The sequence below is a fragment of the Pteropus alecto genome, unplaced genomic scaffold, assembly GCF_000325575.1.
Source record: "Pteropus alecto unplaced genomic scaffold, ASM32557v1 scaffold39, whole genome shotgun sequence".
Taxonomy (NCBI): domain Eukaryota; kingdom Metazoa; phylum Chordata; class Mammalia; order Chiroptera; family Pteropodidae; genus Pteropus; species Pteropus alecto.
In genome coordinates, this window is record NW_006443568.1 from 9,573,128 (window position 1) to 9,592,660 (window position 19,533).

Genomic DNA, 19,533 nt, shown 5'->3' on the forward strand with positions numbered 1-19,533 from the left:
ACGTGTATATGGATAACTACAATACCAGGTATAATGTATGGGCGTCAGAGAGATTAATCAAGACCTTGAAAGTGGAGAGAATTTTAACAGAGACAGCAGCGCAGGGACTCAAGACTGAGAGCTGTTGTCAGCAAAACATTGAGATATATAGGTGTGTGATTTAATAGTCCAGCAACTTGGAGGGGAAGTGGGGGTAGAGGTCTCAGAGACATAGGAGGACCTAAGATCAGTGAAGAGGATAAAATTCTTTTCCATTTTTGAAATATGCTTGTTTCATCATCAATGAAAGTAATGTATGTTCGCTTTAAGAAACCTGGGAAATCCAGACTACTACAAAGAAGAACACTAAAATCAATTGTAATTTTACCCTCCAGAATGCATAGTTTGGTGCATTTCCTTCATTATATTTTGATCCTAGTTGAGCTCATATTGTACACACAGTTGGGTAGCCTGTTTGTTTGTTTCATTTAGCATAACATTGCAAACATTTCCACATCTTATTAACAAGGAATCTTAAAGCATGAAGAGAGGTCACTTAGCCTACCTTCCTTCTAAGGCAAGAATCCTTCAACATTCCCAGCAGCTGACTAACAAATCTTTGTCTGGACACTTCTCATAGCAAGAATCTCATTCATTCTTTAAGAGGTCCATTCTATGGGTAGCTAAGTCTGGTGACCACAAAGTTCTTCCACGCATCTTAACTGTGCTCCCTTATAATTAATTATCCCTTGTTGAGATGACAGAGCTTCAATTACTTCAAGAATCAGAATCTTGGGGTTTAATTAATCTTAAGGTAGATTGCAGTTACCTCCTTTATGGTCTCAAATGCCATGCCAAGGACCCTTGGACTATCATCCAACGGCTCATCACATTTTTTTTAAGTTTCAGGAAATTATATATTTCTCATATGATGTGCTCTAAAGTTTAATTGGGAATGGATTTCAGGTAGGGGGCCAACTGAGGACCAATTAAGAGCCTATGGTAATCCAGCAGAGTGAAACGTTTCAAGCAGAAAAGTGGCGTGATCAGAGCTATGCTTGATTAATACCATAGCTATCACTTATTGAGGGTTTATTATTCATTAGACACAAAGCTAGGTACTTTACATATATTATTTCATTTAGTCCTGACCACAACCCTATGAAGTAGGGGCATTATTCCCATTTCACAGATGATGAAACACAGACCCCAAAAGAGGAAGTTACGTGCCCAAGCTCACATAAGTAGTAACTGAAAATACCTGCAGTATCGTTTAAAGCACAGGATTCAGATTCCTGCTTTGACATAAATTAGCTATGTGATCTTGGGCAAATGTCTATAATACTCTGGGTCTTTCTCCCCAATCCATAAAATAATAAGGTTATCCTGATAAAACAGTTTAGAGTAGTAGCTAAAAGCATAGACTTGGAAGCAGACCTCCAAAGCTCTGTGCTTCCGTGGAGCCTAGTTGAACAAGTGATTTAATCTCTCTGTAGGCCTGCTGCTAACATTTGCCAGACCCAAGGCAGGAGTATAAAAGCGAAGCCCACATATCTTAAGTCTAAGTATTTAAGAGTTGTAGATAGAGATAACAAACTACTTTTTAAAAAATATATGTTTTATCCTTCTACCTTGACAAATATACCTTCATTATAACCTAGATAGCCAGGTTTTGAGTTGAAAATTCTGGGATTTCTTAGTGTTCCAGGTCAGAACGTGGCAGAGCCAGCTCCCTTCTCTTCCTATTCCTGGCTCTCTTGTGTACTCCCTGGCTCAGATTCTGGCCACACCCCTTGCAAACAGCCAGCCCTGCACTCACCAGCAGGGAGATGTGCCCTTGAAGGATGAACCCAAGGAAGGGGCTGGTGTAGATGCTGAAAGTGAACTCAGGCCGTTTGGACAAGGAATTCTGGAGTCCTGGTTACCCAGAATGTGATCTAGAAAGTGTTACCAGGCTCTGGGTGGGCAAGAGTCCTTGGCATTGGGGGGCTCCTTGCCTGTGAGAAGGGGTACAACCGGAGGAGGAGCAGAGCACAGCCCTTTAAAGTGCAGGGTCTAGGGCCATGACCCTGTTGAATTGTCTACGGAAGATGGACACTTCAGTACCTCGGTTTCCATCAGGGTGACCAGCTCATCTGAGTTTGTCTGGAACGTTCTCAGTTTTTGCACTGAAAGTCCTGCATCTCAGAAAAACCCCTCAGTCCCTGGGCAAACTGGGATGGTTGGTCACCCTTGTTTCCTCATCTTTATAATTAGGCTAATACTATCTCATAAGATTGTTAATGAGGATTAAATGAGTTATCAGATATGGAGTGTTTAGACTATTGTCTAAACAAGATAAGCATTCTATGAGCATGTTAGCTATTATCTTTTTTTTTTCAATTATTTTTATTGTACACATAACAAAATTTATCATCTTAACCATTTTTAAGTATTCAGGTCAGTGGCGTTAAATATATCCATAATGTTATGCAACCATCATCACCATCCATCTCTACAACTCTTTTCATGTTGTAAAACTAAAACTCAGTCCCCATTAAACACTAACTCCCCATTCCTCCCACCCCCAGCCCCTGGCAACCACCATTCTACTTTCTATCCCTATGATTTTAACTAAGTATCTCACGTAAGTGAAATTGTACAGTATTTATCTTTTCGTGACTGGCTTATTTCATTGGGCATAATATTTTCAAGGTTCATTTATGTTGTAGCATATGTCGTAATTTCTTTTCTAAGGATGAATAACATTCTATTGTATGTATACACTGCATTTTGTTTATCTATTCATCTGTCAATGGACATATGAGAGTGGCTTCCACATTCTAGCTACGGTGAATAATGCTGCTGTGAACATGGGTGTACAAATATCTCTTTAAAACCCTGCTTTCAGTTATTTTGGGTGTATACCCAGAAATGAAATTGCTAGATCATATGATAATTCTATTTGCAATTTTTTGAGGATCCTCCCTACAGTTTTCCACAGTGACTGTACCATCTTATATTCCTACCAACAGTGCACAAGTGTTCCAATTTCTCCACATCCTCTCTAACACTTGTTAATTTTTTTTATTGTAGCTATCCTAATGATGTGAGGTGATAGCTCATTATGGTTTTCATTTGTATTTATCTAATGTTAGTGATGTTGAGCATCTTTTCCTGTGCTTATTGGCCATTTGTATTTTTTCTTTGGAGAAATGTCTGTTCAAGTCCTTTGCCCATTTTTGAATTGGATTTTTTTTTTTAAATTTTAGGAGTTATCTATATATTCTGAATATTAATCCTTTATCAGATAGATAATTTGCAAATATTTTCTCCCATTCTGTGGGTTGCCTTTTTATTTTGTTGATTTTGGCTTTCAATGCACAAAATTTTTAATTTTCATGAAGTCCTATTTATCTATTTTTTCTTTTGTTACCTATGCCTTTGGTGTCACATCCAAGAAGTCATTGCCAAATCCAGTGTCCCAAAACTTTTGCCCTATGTTTTCTTCTAAGAGTTTTGTAGTTTTAGATCTTACATTTAGATTTTTGATCCCTTTTGAGTTAATTTTTGTATATGGTGTGAGGTCACAGTCAACTTCATTCTTTTGCATAAGGATATCCACTTTTCCTAGCATCATTTTTTGAAAAGACTGCCCTTTTCCCACTGAATGGTTTCGGCATTCTTGTCAAAAATCATTTGACCATATATGCAAGGGATTGTTTCTGGGCTCTCTATTTTGTTCCACTGATCTATAATTCTGTCTTTATGCCAGTAACACACTATTTTGATTCCTGTAGCTTTGTATTAAGTTTTGAAATCAGGAACCAGCTTTGTTCTTCTTGTAGCTATCATCATTGTAAAGGTTCCATTCTACTAGAAAATGCTAAGTTTCTAGAATTGGAGCTTTGGCGACTTGAGTGAGAAAGAGGGAAGAATTGAGTCTGACTGAAATGTTAAATCTGGAGGGCAAGAGTCCAGCAAAGCCATTAGCTAAATGGGGGATCCCAGATGTTGTCGATGGGAAGATGTTAGTTCAATGTGGATCATAAGAAATTTGAAGGCCTTATGGGGCATCCACGAGGAGATGTCCTTTAGGCAGTTAGAAATTTACTTTTAGAGTTCAGGAGAGAGACAGGAGCCCAAGAGGCAAATGGGAAGTCATCTCCATAAAAGGAATCATTAGAAGAAGGCATGGATTTAGATAAGAGGGATGAGGGTTAGAACATGGAATGAGAAGGCTGGCAAGGGCAGAGACATCTTGGCCCCATTCCACTCACACATTTAATATGTGTGCACTTTACTATATTTCACTCACTCAAAAATTCCACTGATTTTTAAGACATACCATTATTTTATGTACCACTAAGAAACTATGTAGCCAATAATTATGGCATGCTATTCATTGACTATGAGACACAGCTGATTTCAAAGATACAAAAATGTGGGAGAAAAATACATCTTTGAATTAATTAAATAAGATATATGCCAGGCACTGTGTCAGGCTTCATGGGGAGGGGCATGAGATACAGCTATGAAAAAGACTCTGCTTTCAGAAAGCTTCCAATCTCATAGTGACACCTGCAGACACTTCTACCGCCAAGACTGACTAAGACAAGTGCTACAGTGCAGGCGCCAGTGCTGTTCTGAGATCAGCTGCTGCTTGTCAAGTATTTATAGGAGTTATTAATATAGACAGAATTGACAGCCACATCTTTCCTGGGATTTCTGGTCCTCCTGCTCCTTTTCCCCGATGCCTGAAATTTCTAGGGACAAAGTCTTTTAAATCATATGAATGAATCGAGATAATGAATTAAAACACCACATGGTGAGTCTCAAACTAGTACAACTCCTATGGAAGGCAGTTTGGCACTATCCAAATTATAAATGCATTTGTTGTTTGACTTTGCAATATAACTCTAGGAATCTTGCAGATATACTCACCCACATGGAAAATGCCAAATATACATGGTTATTTATTACAGCATTGTTTGAAATAGCAAACAATTGAGAACAACTTAAGAGTCATGAATAGGGACTGGTTAACTAGATTATGGAACAGTCATTCATACAGTGGATCCCAGACCAAGGAATTGCTTGATACATAAGCATATCCTGTATGAAAAGGTCCCTGACATGTATTGTTGAGTGAAAAAATGCTAAGTACAAAACAGTTAGAATAGATTACCATTTCTATTGTAAAGGAGAGTAAGAATACATATCTACAAAGTTGTGTACATAGGATACACGAAAAGAAACTCTAGGATACACGAGAAGTTGATGACAACTTCATATGAATGAATCGAGAATACATTACTAATACATACACGAAAAGAAACTCTAGGATACACGAGAAGTTGATGATTATGCTGGGGAAGGGGCAGGTATCGAATTTGGCAGATAGGGAGAGAGAAGGGAGGAGGACTTTTTATGCTTTATTTCTAAACTATGTATGTGTTATCTATTCAAAATGTTGAATTAATTGAATTTTTTAAAATACTCCATGGAAAGAGTTAACCCAGTGACTATGATTCCCACCAAAGGGTGAAAGTCTACTATTCATTCATTCATTCATTCATTCATTCATTCAATAACCTATCGTAATCAAGTTATCAAGTGTTAGGCACTCATGATGTGCCAGGCATTGTGCTGAGCACTTTCATGTACATGATCTCATTTAATTCTTACCACACCTATATGGTACAGGAGTCCTGCATTACAGAGGAGGAAGATGAGAGTGGGAAAGTTTGTTCTTGCCTCAAGTCAACTGCTAACATCCAGGCCCCTTCATCCTGGGTCAGGCCTGGTTCTGGGCACTAGAAATACCAAGACAAAGACACAACTCCTGCCCTCTTGGATTTACTACTCTAGTGAGGGAGCCGGGCATGTAAACTACCAGACTCACAGACAGCATTTGAACAGAGAAGGGAGTGTTAGAGTGTGATGCTAAGGAATAGGGGACAAAGGGAACAGAGAGGCTGGGACAAGGAGAAAACCTCTCCCACGACACCCTTTTGCCAAGGACAGGCCCTGTAAGCAGCTGTGGAACTCGGTGGCGCCTGTGTGGGAGACAACCCCTGCAGCCTCAGAACCAACAATGAACAAAGGCTGCCGGTGCTCTGTAAGAACACAGGAAACCTGACAACAGCTCGCCTTGTCTGATCAGTGTAGACATCCCTTCTGGACTTTGAAGCCTGAAGTGCTCTCCTTTAGCTGTCTACACAGATCAAACAAGCTGGATGACTGCCATATCTTGACTTCACTTTGTGCTAATCCATAGTTACAGCCAGCTCCAGAGCAATCCGACCAAACCATATGAGCAGAGGCAAAAATAATTCTCATGGGCTAAGATAGACAGTGCCAAGACAGAAACATTAACTCCTTGCTGCCACTTCAGGAAGCAAGTTTGGGGATGCTTCCCAAAAGGGAGCTTCTGTCCTGTCAGTTGAAAGACCTTCCTGTTCTAGGGCTCATATATGGACACCCATAAGAGCTGATAATAAATAACGGTGCTCTGGCTCTCAGAAAGGCAGCCCCACCGTAAAGAACAGGGGTCATCTCCCCGCACAAGCACGTTTTCATTCACAGGATCTAGAAATTCTAGGGGAAACTTACCCCAGCCCAGTCCTCAAGCAGCAGTGAAGATCTCAGAAAATCCTTGTCACCAAGACTGGCAGGACCGGGTATCTAATATCAAACCCAGAAGCTAAGTGGCATCATTAAAAAAGATTAAAAACCTATATGAGTTCTAACATCTTTGTTCCTTGCTGTGGTTTCCATGGAAATAGACATCTGCTCTAGGGAGAAAGAAAAGGTGGGGAGAAGCTGTGTAAGTGCTTTAAAATAATCAATGTTTTGAAAGATTAATATTTTTCCTGTCACAACATTAATAGTCAGAAATGTGAGATTTTTGCGTGGCAATTTCTTATATTTAAAAAAATGCATCGAATGAGTGGGAACTTCCTCTTCAAAACTCCAGATCAAGTACAAAGACTTCAAGATAAAGGCTGGTTCAGAGATATTAGACCTCTTGGCCTTGGGTTCCATGTTCATTTGTGTTGCCTGCCAATCTGTCACTTTTCATAGAGGTCTGGTCCCCACCCCTCTCCAGCCTTTCCAAGGATTTCTGAGATTTTGCTCAGAAAACTGACAGATGGAAATACCTGGTGGTTTTGTGGCTAAGTTTGGTCTGAGAAGAAGCAGCCTTTCAGGGCTCAGAATCTGAATTATTTCTGGTCCTGCTCACATACTAAGGGAAAACCACTTAGATTGGGGGCAGGGGAGAGGCTGACCCCACACAAGGACGATTGTTGGAGAAAATGCTGCAATAAGCATATTTCAGTCACATTGCTAATTGTTTGCTTTGTGTGGTGTGTCTGCTGCCTGTATGATCCAATTTGTTTTGTCTCAGGTACCTATTCATTGTCTTTATCTCTAGCACACCCCTAGTGACTAGCTGGACATAGAGCACTATTTTAAATTAGGACTGTTGTTTCAGCAGAGGTGGTCATATTTGTTTCTGGATTTGGAAAGACAGATCCCATCAAATAATAAAATGAAGGTGTCTTTCTGCTTCGTCAAGATCTCAAAGCAGGTGCATTAGCGTAATGACAGCTAGGTCAGGACACAGCCTTGGTCAGGGGAATGGGAGGAGGGGGCGGGAAACATATTCATTTTATTTTTCCTCTGGCCTTTTTGTGGGAAGAGAGAGAAAGAGGGAGTCCAGTCATTCTGATAGCCAGGATCAGACTAATTTCCTTTGTGCTTCTGATGGGCTGTGATCTATCCAGGCCAAGAGGAACCATGACCTTGTGGTTCCTTTTGTTTTGATTCTTAAAAAGGGCCCAGCACCGCTCTGGGGAGCACGTGCTCCAAGAACAAAAGCAACATTTAACTGCAGTCTGTGTAGTAGAACTGCTATCACTCTTTTTTCCCTATCATCAGGCCAAAGGCTAGGCAGACAGATGGAGTCTGCATTTAAGCCAAGTGACTGTTAGACCAAAGGAGATCAAATTCCAGAGCCTCACGTTTTTCTCCGGTCAAGAGCTCCAGGACCCTAGGATGGTAGCGAGAACTCACACAGTGAGGAAAGGGCCACGCCTATGATCTGAGTTAGGACTGAGTAGGTTAGGGATTATGATGATGTCATGTGGTGGATTGTGGCCCATGTACCCGGAAGAACCAAGCGGCACTCAGTGAACCAAGAATCGAAGGAGCTTTATTTATGCCTGCGTGCTCAGAGGAGTCACTCTCCAGAGTCTGAGCCCCCAACAAAGAGCAGGCAGGCAGCTTTATACACTGATTACCTCAGCATGCCTGGCGGTCTTATGTTTCACAGGCTCGTGAAGGGTAAAGTCCCAGGAAGGGAAAGAGTAGCCATCTTAGATTTCTTTACTCTTCCAATATCATTGCCTTGTTTGATGCGCCCTTAACTTGTGTTTGGGTCGCACCACATATCAGATTGTTGGGATATGGGTTCATATGGGTGAAGAGGACCATCTGAAACTTGATAGCCTCTACCCGTTTGGAGATTAAGTTTGACAGGTGACACAGAACACAGGGTGCCAGAGTGAGGACAAAGAAGAGCCCAACTAGGGGTCCAAGGAATGGTACTAGCCAGGAACACCAGGACTGTAAAGGGTTCCATCATGTTCTTTGCTGCTCTCTCTCAGCTATATATCCCTGGATCCGAGCATGCAACTGACTTAGGTTCTCTCGGACTACTCCAAACTTGTTGGCATAGAAACAGCATTGTTCTTTAAGGTAAAGGCATGTGCCCCCCTGGCTGGCAGTGAGCAGATCTAGGGCCCTTCTGTTTTGTAGGGCAACCTCTGCCAGCGAGTCTACCTGATCTTGGAGAGTATTCAGAGCACTCTCTAGGGCACTGAGGTCTGCATCTATTTGAGCGGACAACTGAAGGAATTGATGTTTAGCTACACCTATTGCTGCTCCTCCAGAGGCAATCTCACCTATCTCCCTGATTCCTGCCAGTACCCGTATTAATACGGGCGCCCAGAGGATTCAGGGTCCCTTTGGCTCTGCCAGGTAGGTTACGTCAGAGCCGGGTACAACTGAAAGGTCTGGTAGCAGGATAACTATGGCACATAAGCTGCACTGTGACCCATTGAGATGGATGTATACTCCCTGTCCAAGCAGGAAAAGTACGTGCCATTTGGGGGCCAGTTTAAGGTGTTGGATTTGAGTGCAATTAGCAGTCACATTAGGCTGGATTCTTGTACCCTGTACACATACAGGGTACAAGACCGACAATACTGAGGACCAGACGGGCCAGGCAGTCCCAGAATGCTCGGTGGTGATGGTACCATTTACTCCAAGGCCCATATTGGTCCAGGTAGTTACAGAGGTGCAGAGCCAACAGTCGGACCCCTAAGGATGGGTTGACTAGTAGCAAAAGTTAGTGGGTAGCATTGACTATTTCTCAGAGTGGGAATTCAGGGGGGCCCCATGTCTAGAGAAGATGAGAAAGGGAGAGACGATCTGTGGAAGGAGTTCCTATGGCACTGTGGGGTTTGAACCTTAGACGAGAGGTAGGATCAACAACCCAGGACTTGACTATCTTAATGATGGCTCCTGGATCTCTTCCTTTTCCATCTCTCTGAACCCCTACCATCACCTCTTGGCTCCATTTTGGGTTCTCTGGGTCTTTGATGTCATAGGTGGTAGGATTGCAGTGACCAAGGGAGCAGTCCCCTGGGGGCCTAAGGGGGTTACTCTGCTGCTTAGAGTCTCCGAATGGGCATGGGGGCAACTCTAGTAGGGGCAGTAGAATTCCCCTACATTGTCACAGTCACCCCTTTGCCTTGACTTAAAACAGAGGTATTCGTGTTGTGTAGCATAATACCATTCCCATCCTAGCCCACCTTTGGGTTCCATTATCCCACAAGCATCAAACTGGAGGGTAACAGGGTGGTGGTGCCCATTCCACCTAGTGGCATTAACTATCCCTTCATCCCCCCATGTCCGAATAACCTGGAATTCCCAATGTCCTGAAGCAGGGAAAACCGTCCTTATGAGTCCCAGAATGATGATCACCTTGATTGGAGCCATCCTCAAGCTTAGGCCGTCCATTGACTGAAACATCAAGCATCAAAGTGGAGGGTAACAGGGTGGTGGTGCCCATTCCACCTAGTGGCATTAACTATCCCTTCATCCCCCCATGTCCGAATAACCTGGAATTCCCAATGTCCTGAAGCAGGGAAAACCGTCCTTATGAGTCCCAGAATGATGATCACCTTGATTGGAGCCATCCTCAAGCTTAGGCCGTCCATTGACTGATCAGCCCATGAAGTGATCAGAGCAGGGCTTGTAGATCTTATTTGGCATTCGGGGTCCCGTTGGTGGTCGTTGGTCTCCGAGGAAGGAAGTAAAATATGGTGGCAAGCAAGCCTGCAAAGGACCAGAAGAAGATTGCCAGTAGCAACTGCTGAAGGGTTGTCCAGCTCTTTGGGGAGATGATTGCCAGTCCAAATCCTAGCATTAAGGTGATTAGGCTAATGGTTATGAGAACATCCAGGTCATGTGGACTCATCGGAGCCTTATTTATTTATGCAGAGGCGGATTCTGTGGGTTCAGCTGGCTCATCCTCTGGTTATCTGGGAGATTGGTTCTCTTGACCCTAGAATAATGTACCCAAAGAGTTATACCAGTTACCTTAAGAGCAGTAGGTGTGGTTAATATAACTGCGTGGGGGCCTGTCCACTGTGGCTGCAGGGCCTCCTTTTTCCAATCCTTTACCCCGGGCTCATGGGGGTGGACTGGTGTCCCAAGTAGTATAGGGGCTCACTCTAGACTGTATTCCCTTAGTTGGATCAAGACAATCCCTAGACCCTGGAGCTGTATAGAGAGGTCCTGGTGGTCTATCTGATGTAGACCTCCTGGGATGCTTCCCAGGCATGGGGGAGGCCTCCTGTATACTAGTTCCAAGGGAGTGAGCCCAACTTTGTTGAGAGTACATCAGGCTTGGAGCACGACTAGAGGAAGGAGGTCTGGCCAAGGGAGACCGGTTTCTTGGCTAAACTTGGCGAGTGTGCTCTTGAGGGTACGGTTCATGCGTTCTACTTTCCCTGAGCTCTGGGGCCGGTATGCCATATGAAGCAACCATTTAATGTCCAGGGCCTGAGACAGTTTCTGGGTAAGCTCTGCTGGGAAGGTGGGCCCATTGTCACTGTGGATGCTAATTGGCAACCCGAATCAGGGTACTATCTCCTGGAGCAGGATTTAAACTATTTCTCTGCTTCGCTCAGTCCTTGTAGGAAAAGCTTCTACCCATGCGGAGTAAGTACAGACTAATACTGCTAGGTATTTGTAGCCTCGGCTAGACAAGACTCCAGTACGGTCTATTTCTAAGTCTTCGAAAGGGTAGGTCCCAGTATGTGTTCCAAGTGGTGCCTCGGGTGCCGTTCTTGGCACAAGTTAGGCACCTACTCGAGATCTTGTTACGTAAGGCAGAGAGTTGACTTATATAGTATTACTTTTTCATCAGAGTTTCTAGGGCAGTTTTCCCTAGGTGGGTAAATTGGTGATATTCAGACACTAAGGAGGGTCCAAGAAGTTCAGGGACAAAGATTTGTCCCATTGGCACCTTTCACCAATGTCCTTTAAGTTCCGTAGCCTCCTCAGTCTTTGCCCAGTGGTCTTCCTCTGGAGTATAGGGAGGTGTTTGATCTTGCAAGGTGAGAGCAGGTGCTACGAGGCCAGTCTTTTCCTTAGGGGGCTCCTGTTGAGCTCCAGTTTTGGCTGCCTCGTCAGCCAAGTGATTACCCTCTGTTATTGGTTCATCTCCTTCCTGGCGTCCCCGACAGTGTACGATAGCAACCTCCTTAGGTAGCCAAATGACTTCAAGAAGTTTCAGGAACTCTTCTCTGTTTTTGATGGTTTTCCCTCCTGCCATTGAGAGGCTTCTCTCCTTGTAGATGGCCCCATGGATGTCAACAGTAGCGAAGGCATAGCGGGAATCTATATAGATATCAGTCCTTTTTCCTCTGCCTAGTTCAAGGGCTTGGGCTAGTGCATGTAGTTCAGCCTGTTGTGCTGCCCACCCAGCTGGAAGTGATCGGGCTTCGATGATTTCTTGCCAGGTGGTAACGGCGTACCCGGCCTGACGTTGTCCTTCTTTCAAAAAGCTGCTCCTGTCACAGAACAGGGTTACATCGGGGTTGGAGATGGGTTGATCCTTGAAGTCTGGTCTGCTGGCGTAGACCTCATCAGTCACTTCCTCACAATTATGGTTTGGCTCTCCCTCCTCCATGGGGAGGAAGGTAGCAGGGTTGAGGGTTCTTACAGTTTCAAGGGTGCTGTGGGGGTTTTCACATAACATCCCCTGATACTGTGCTAGTCTTGCATTAGAAAGGAATTGATGCCCCTGGCTGTTCATTAAGGTGGTGACTGCATGGGGAACTTTTACATGTAGCTCCTGTCTCAGGGTGAGTTTGTCTGCCTTTTGAACTAGTATTGCTGTGGCAGCCAGGGTGCAGAGGTAGGGTGGCCACCCGGAGGTGACCGAGTCCAACTTTTATATAGATATGCTGTAGGCCTCTCCCATGGCCCTACTATTTGGGTCAACACTCCTAGAGTGACTTTGTCCTTCTCATGGACAAACAAATTGAAGTCTCATTGAATGTCTGGTAGGCCAAGGGCCGGGGCCTGCCCGAGGGACCTCTTTATTTCCTGAAAGGCATCCCTTGCCTCTTGAGTCCATTCCAGGGGACCCGATTCAGGTCCGGTTAAGAGATTGCACAGAGATTGGGTGAGGGCTGAGTACCCGGGGATCCAGATGCGGCGGATGCCAGCGCTCCGAGGAATTCACGTAAGCCCCTCTTGGTTTCTGGCTGAGCAATAGAGGTTATCACTGCTTTTCGCTCAGGTCCTAGGGCGCGTTTTCCTTGACTCAGGAGGAATCCCAGTACTGGACCTGGGTCCTGCAAATCTGAGCTTTCTTCCACGAGACTTTGTACCCACAGGTAGTCAGAAGTTCCAGTAATGCTCGTGTTGCCATTACACAATCCTCCTCAGTTTCTCCAGCAAGCAGGAGGTCATCCACATACTGGAGGAGGGTGCACCGGGTCCCCTCTCTGAGGAATGCTACTAGGTCTGCCGCGAGTGTTTTCCCAAACAATGTTGGGGAGTTCTTAAATCCTTGCGGAAGCCTGGTCCAGGTCAGTTGTAGTTGCCTGCCAGTGTCGGGTTCTTGCCATTCAAAAGCAAAAAGAGATTGACTTTGGGGTGCCAGTCGTAGGCAGAAGAAAGCGTCCTTGAGGTCCAGGCAGGTGAACCATTTGACCATGGCAGGGAGCTGCCTGAGGAGGGTGTAAGGATTGGGTACCACCGGGTGTAGGGTTACCGTAGCCTTATTGACCAGTCAGAGATCCTGCACTGGTTGGTATCCTCCTCCCAGTTTCTTGACTGGCAGCAGCGGTGTATTCCAAGGCAACTGGCATTCTATGAGAATCCCATGTTCTCTGAGGTGAGTCAGATGTTCTTGTATGCCCAGCCGGGCCACTTGGGGAATTGGGTACTGGAGGAAGTGCTGAGGGACAGCTCCAGGGGTTAAGTCAATTACTATGGGAGGCCGATTCATTGCCAATCCAGGTGGGTTATCTTCGGCCCATAAAAGGAGAAAGTTGATCCAATACTCGGGAGGGTTGCCTCATTCTTCCAAGGAGCAAAACAGTCCATTCCTCCTCTTGGGGTTACTGAGACAGCCATTACCAGTGTGGTACTCTCCTTTGGGCCCTTTTAGCTCAGGGTAGTTTTCCCCCTTTGTTTGAAAGTTATTTGGGCTCCCAACTTAGAGAGGAGGTCCCGGCCCAGGAGAGGGATTGGGCAGTCAGGCAGATAAAAGAACTCACGTCGGATTGTATGTCCTCCGATTTCACAGGTGCGAGCCTTGCAAAAAGGTTGTTGGATGGCTCTTTCTCCAGTGGCTCCCAGAACGGTTGAAGTCTTTTTGCCCAGTGGGGTCACTGGGGAGGTGACAACCGAACGCTCAGCTCTGTTGTCTACCATAAAAGTCACAGGTTAGCTCCCTACATTCATTCTGACCGTAGGCTCCTGGGGGCCAAGCTGGATGGAGCCCGGTCCCCTTCAGTCTGAATCCGCTCCTGCCATTCCAATGAGTTCTCCATCTTGCGGCACTTGCTGGCATTTGATGCTTCGATGTTCCTTCTTCCTTTTTGGGGGGCATTCATTTTTCCAGTGTCCCGTTTCTTTGCAGTAGGCGCATTGGTCCCTGGACAATCTGGGCCTCTCAGATTCCACCCTTGGGGTGTGCCACTTTCCCTGTCTTCGGGGCCCTGGCCCTTTGGTGTCCCTTAGGGTTATTGCCAGCAGAGCTGCCTTTTCTTTGCGAACTCTCTGGGCTTCCTGTTCTGCGGCGACATCTTGGTTGGTGTAGACTTTGTGAGCGATGTCTAGGTGTTGAATGTTGTTCATCCCGGCCAATCCTTTCAGGTTCTGGAGCTTTCTTCAAATATCTGGGGCAGCCTGGGCTGCAAAAGCGGCATTGACCATATGTTGGTTGGCTGCAGCCTCCAGGTCAAAGGGTGTGTAAACTCGATAGGCCTCACAGAGTCTTTTGTAGAAATCTCCAGGAGTCTCATTGGCCTCCTGGACTGAGGAGAATTTGGCCATGTTCATGGGCCTTTTGGCCCCTGCCTTTACATCTGCGAGGAGGTTATCTTGGTACCTCTGGATGTGAACTCGCCCTTCTTCAGTGGCAAAGTCCCAGTTTGGCCTCTCATTGGGTCCATCTTTCAGGGTCTACCATCCCAGCTGGGGCTGCTTAGCTCTAGGTACTGCTTAGCCTGCTTCAGGACTCGTCTTCTCTCCTCTGCGTGAAGAAGATCTTAAGTAACTGCTGACTATCGTCCCAGGTAGGTCGATGTGTCTGGAACAGAGAGACTCTATCATTTCAACCACCGCTTGGGACTTCTCCGAGTAGGAGGGGATAACGCTTCGCTTGTCTTTGGGTCATCAGGCAGAGCAGTGGTCTTCTTTTTTATTCTTCTTCTTCTCTCATAAGATGCAAGGAGGACCTTGGCCTGTCTCTGCCTATTGTATGTGAACCATACCCATGGGGGCAGTCTCCGAGCTATATCCAGCCAGGAGTCGATGTAGGGGAACTGGTCAGGGTGTACAGGGCTTCCTGTCACTACGTTCCACACTCGCTGGACCATGGGGACATCCATCTAAGGTCCCTTCGGAGGGCCATCCTACTCCGAAGGCAGGCCATTCTACCTCACAGAATGTTCGGAGTTTCCCAGGGGTCAACTTCACCCTGTAGTCTCCGGAGAAACCTTTCTTGAAATTCTTTAACATGGTCTCAAGGACCGTCGCCTTACTCTGACCTGATCCCATGTTTTCCCACTGTGTCGGTGCTGCAAAGACAGACAAAGGGGGTGGGGGTTGTGTGTCCCTTTTCAGAGACCATTCAGATGCCTGCCCGGCTGTGTCTCTCTCGAGACTTTTGGTGTGTCTTGGCTAAGGTGTACCTGTATAAACCCCAGGCCTGGTCGTTCTCTGGAGGGACAAATCACCGTTATGCCTTATGACGCTGCCACGGAACCGCAGGTTAGGGCTCTCTCGACTCTATAGTTTTTTACCGTGAAGCCACAAACGAGAAACTCAGGGGCAGGTCCCTGAGATCCTCACACTCACACATGCACACTCTCAGAGGTTAAAACAGTCCCTCCCTGGTGGTTCCTGTCTGAGGGGTGCTTGCCCTTGGGAAGTGATCAGTCTCCCCTTCCACCCTTAAGGTGGGCCTATCTGGGTCCGTGTCCCACGGGGATCTCCTTGTTCTTGCCGCCCAGAGTGTGGGAGAAACAACGGGGCCAGCCGAGCACAGTCGGGTCTAAGACCGCCCAATTTGGGGCGTGGTGCACCTCCTAGTCCTTAGCTTCAAAGGGCCAGCACGGTTGGGTTTCCCGGTCAGGGAAGCAAACATGTTGTGGATTTTGGCCCCTGTACTCTGAAGAATCAAGCAGCACTCAGCGAACCAAGAATCAAGGAGCTTTATTTACACCCGTGGGCTCAGAGGAGTCACTCTCCAGAGTCTGAGCCCCGAACAAAGAGCAGGCAGGCAGTTTTATACACTGATTACTTCCGCATACCTGGTGGTCTTACGTTTCACGGGCTCGGAAAGGGTAAGGTCCCAAGAAAGGAAGGAGGTTGGAGAATTCCTCCCGGACAGGGTAGCCATTTAGATTTCTTTACGCTTCCCATATCAGTCACAATACAGTTGACATGCGGGTGTAGAGGTAGGGCACAGGAGGCTTTACAGGGGCACAGAGTGTTATTGTCCTGTCACAAGGGTTTGGGCATCTTAGATAATGGCAAGGGGTGGGGCAACGGTGGGGCCCTGGGCAGTCCGAGTATTGCCTTTTCGGCAATTCGGAGCACGTGGGTCACCAGAGGCAGAGTCCAGGAGGCCACCCTCTGAGAGGTAGGAAGGGACCCCGCCCCGCCCCGCCTCGCTCCGCCTTTTTTCTAGGGATAGGAGATTAGGTTCAGATGCAAGCCAGGGGCCACAGTAACGCCCTCTTCAGCGGCCAGACAACCGCTCCAGTTCCCGGCTCACACCTAGGGAGACCCCTCAAACGCCCCCACCTCTCGCATTGTCCTTCTATCCAGCCAGCCTGGACTACACTTCCCGAGGTGCTCCGAGGTCCACAGGGGCGGGGCCCGCTTGGCGATGGGGGAGGGGCCGGCACGTGCCGCCGCTTTCAGCCAATGCAGAGCCCTTCAGGGAGGTCACGTGCCGCTGTTTGGCGCTTTTGTGCGCGCTGGGGTCTGTTGGTGCTCAGAGTGTGGTCAGGCGGCTCGGACCGAGCAGGTGGGTGCGGGGCTCTAAGAGAAGGTTGTGGTCAGCGAGAGGGACGCAGCGGGCGGGAGGGGCTGGGCTTTGGCGGTGGCCCCCTGCTGGAGGGCGGAGGGCGGCGGGCGGGGCCGCGGGCCCTAGAGGGGCTGGCGGGCAGGGGTCTCCGCTTTGTGTGTGGCTCAGGCGGAGCCTGGGCTTTGTCCCCGCTCCCTGGGGGCGCGGCTGTTGTGAGGAGGGGGCGCGGCCAGCCGAGCGAGACCCAGGCGTTAGCCCCGGGGTGCCGTCGAGGAGACAATAGGGGGCGTGGACCCTCGTTTGCCTCCCTCCCTACCCCTGCAGGCGCGGCCCCGCTGAGGTCCCTATTGTCTGAAGGGGCGGGGCGGCGCCCCCAGGGAGCCGCGGCCTTAGGTCAGCCAGCTCAAGGCCGGGGCTGCGTCTCCTCCCCGCCATCGCCCTCGCCCAGTGACTGGCGCCGCGTGAGTGAGGCTGACACCCCACGAGGGTTCTCGCGGCGGGGGGCACGGACAGCTAGGGTAGCGGTAGGTTGCGTGGGAACGAAGGGAGGAAGCGGTGAGACGGTGGAAGGGGCTACCCTGCAGCCTGTTCCCTAGCTGCGGCGGGGGTGGGGTGGCCGCGAGGTGTCTTTGGCGGGAGTTGGGAGGGGGGGCGTCCGCGCGGGTGAGCCCGGGAAGGGCGGAGTTACCCGGATAGGACCGTTAGCCCCGCCCATCCCCCTTCCCACGCGCGCGGGCTCCCGGGTGTTGTGAGTTCGGGGAGATTCGAAAAGGCGCGGGGAGGAAGGGGGTGGGGCCAGGGGCCGGAGCGCAGGGCTTGCTATGATTGGCCGGGGGCAGCCGGCCGCTTTTCCTCGCTTTGACCAGTGCCACGCCCATCCTGTGTCCTGTGCTGCGTCTAATGCTCTGCCAGGTTTTGGTCATTTCGCTGCCTCTGATTTTAATTTCCAGCTCTTGGGAACCTATAATCGTACGTTTTCGATACTAATCTGGATTCTACAAGAATCATGACCTTAAAAAATCAAGGCAGGATGTAGAAATTTTCATAAAGTAAGGTAGCAAATATAACCTAAAACCTAGAGGGTCATAAAACTAATTTTACCCGCTCTTGGACAAGGAACTTAATACCCAAGAACAATAGGAATTCAACATTATTGGTTAGTATTAGCTTGGATGTTTCGTTTTCCACTATGGCAGACACAGACAAAGCATGGGTGGGTATTTTGCACAATGAGTTGTAGGAGTATTAAGATGGCTCCGGTCTCACTGTGGAGTTGAATCTGGAATCTCTTCTCAATGTTTGGAGGGGAAAATTTAGAGTTTATCGGGGAGAAAAAATTATGTGACTTGCCTGTTTTTTTAAATCCAAGAATTTTTTGAAAAGGCAAGCTCAGTTGATTTTCTGCAACCAATGTTGTATTTAGTTCAAATTTCCCAATCTTTAGTATTCTATAGATTTTTATAATTTTCTAGTTAATGATGTCTTAAGTCCACCGTAGTGATTTTTCTGACATTGATTTATGTGGATGTGATTTGAGGTTTCTTTGGATCGATGACATATAGAAATGCAAAGAAATTGATGCATGCTTTTGAAAATCATTTTCAGGGCTTCTCTTGCCAGTGGATTGTGTAGAATACACTGCCAGTTTCTTGTCTCCTGTTCACCATGGCTTCTTCTGGTAGGTAAACTATTTGGAAAAGCTGAAATTGTGGTGGACTTATGACTTTAGAGTAGGAGGTGGCTCAGGTCTTAAGCCATTAATTTGGCACTTGTGTTTTTTTGTCTTATCAGAAACTATTTTATAAATCAGAATAATTTTAAAAAATGTTATCACTTGAACATGCCGAGAACTCATAATTAATTGTTTCATTTAGACTATTTGACTTAGGCCGAAGCAAAATTCCAGTTTTTTGCACAAGTCTTTCTTTGTTCGTGAAAGCAATTGTCAAATACAGATGTTTCACAATGGTATTTATTAATCTAAAAATGTTGAACTTTGTTTTCCTCAGAGGCGGTATAATTTCTTGCTTGCAAACACAGCTTTTTCATGAGCTCTAATTCTCGTCAGTTGATTTGATTTTTAGAAATTTTTGAGCAGTTTATTAGAATAGTAAACCCTATTTTTCTGAATACATTATAAATATGATCAAATCCAGACATCCAGGTGAAAGAACTGGAGAAGCGTGCCTCAGGCCAGGCTTTTGAGCTGATTCTCAGCCCTCGATCAAAAGAATCTGTCCCAGAATTCCCTCTTTCCCCTCCAAAGAAGAAAGATCTTTCCTTGGAGGAAATTCAGAAGAAATTAGAAGCTGCAGAAGAAAGACGCAAGGTAAACATTACAATTTACAGAAGACGGGATATTTATTAATATAATTTGGCAAATCAGTTTTATTTCCATAACAACAGGAGGAAAACAATTATAGCTAGACAGTGGAAATCACATATGCCAGTGGCTGGAAGAAAATACCAACTATCATTTATTGAGCTTCTATTATGTACCAGCTTTTTAATATTTTTCTCCTTTAATAATGATCTTAAAGGGTAGGTGTTGTCTGAGATACCGAGATTAGCAAATGGTCTCGAGAATGTTAAATCATTTTCCTGAATCATATAGGTAGTGAGTATGGAGCCAGAATTTAAGGCCAGGCCTGTCTTAAACCAAACTTCATGTTTTCTCTTTGAAAAAAAGATCGTTGGTGGATAATTCTTTTTTGTCTCTTCAG

General features: G+C 46.4%; 1 protein-coding gene across 2 annotated transcripts in view; it reads left to right on the top strand.

The window, feature by feature from the left end:
• The first annotated feature begins 16,667 nt into the window (after positions 1-16,667).
• The window catches only part of STMN1 (stathmin 1), a 5,524-nt gene continuing 2,658 nt past the window's right edge, over positions 16,668-19,533 (top strand). The window contains exons 1-3 of one of the 2 annotated variants that reach the window (XM_006924404.3): positions 16,668-16,810; positions 18,416-18,488; positions 18,967-19,139. In XM_006924404.3, coding sequence (XP_006924466.1) covers positions 18,476-18,488; positions 18,967-19,139 — 186 coding nt within the window. In that variant the 5' untranslated portion in view covers positions 16,668-16,810; positions 18,416-18,475. Of the gene's footprint in view, positions 16,811-17,314; positions 17,335-18,415; positions 18,489-18,966; positions 19,140-19,533 lie in introns of those variants that run through there. The other variant, XM_015599014.2, reaches the window with a different exon arrangement.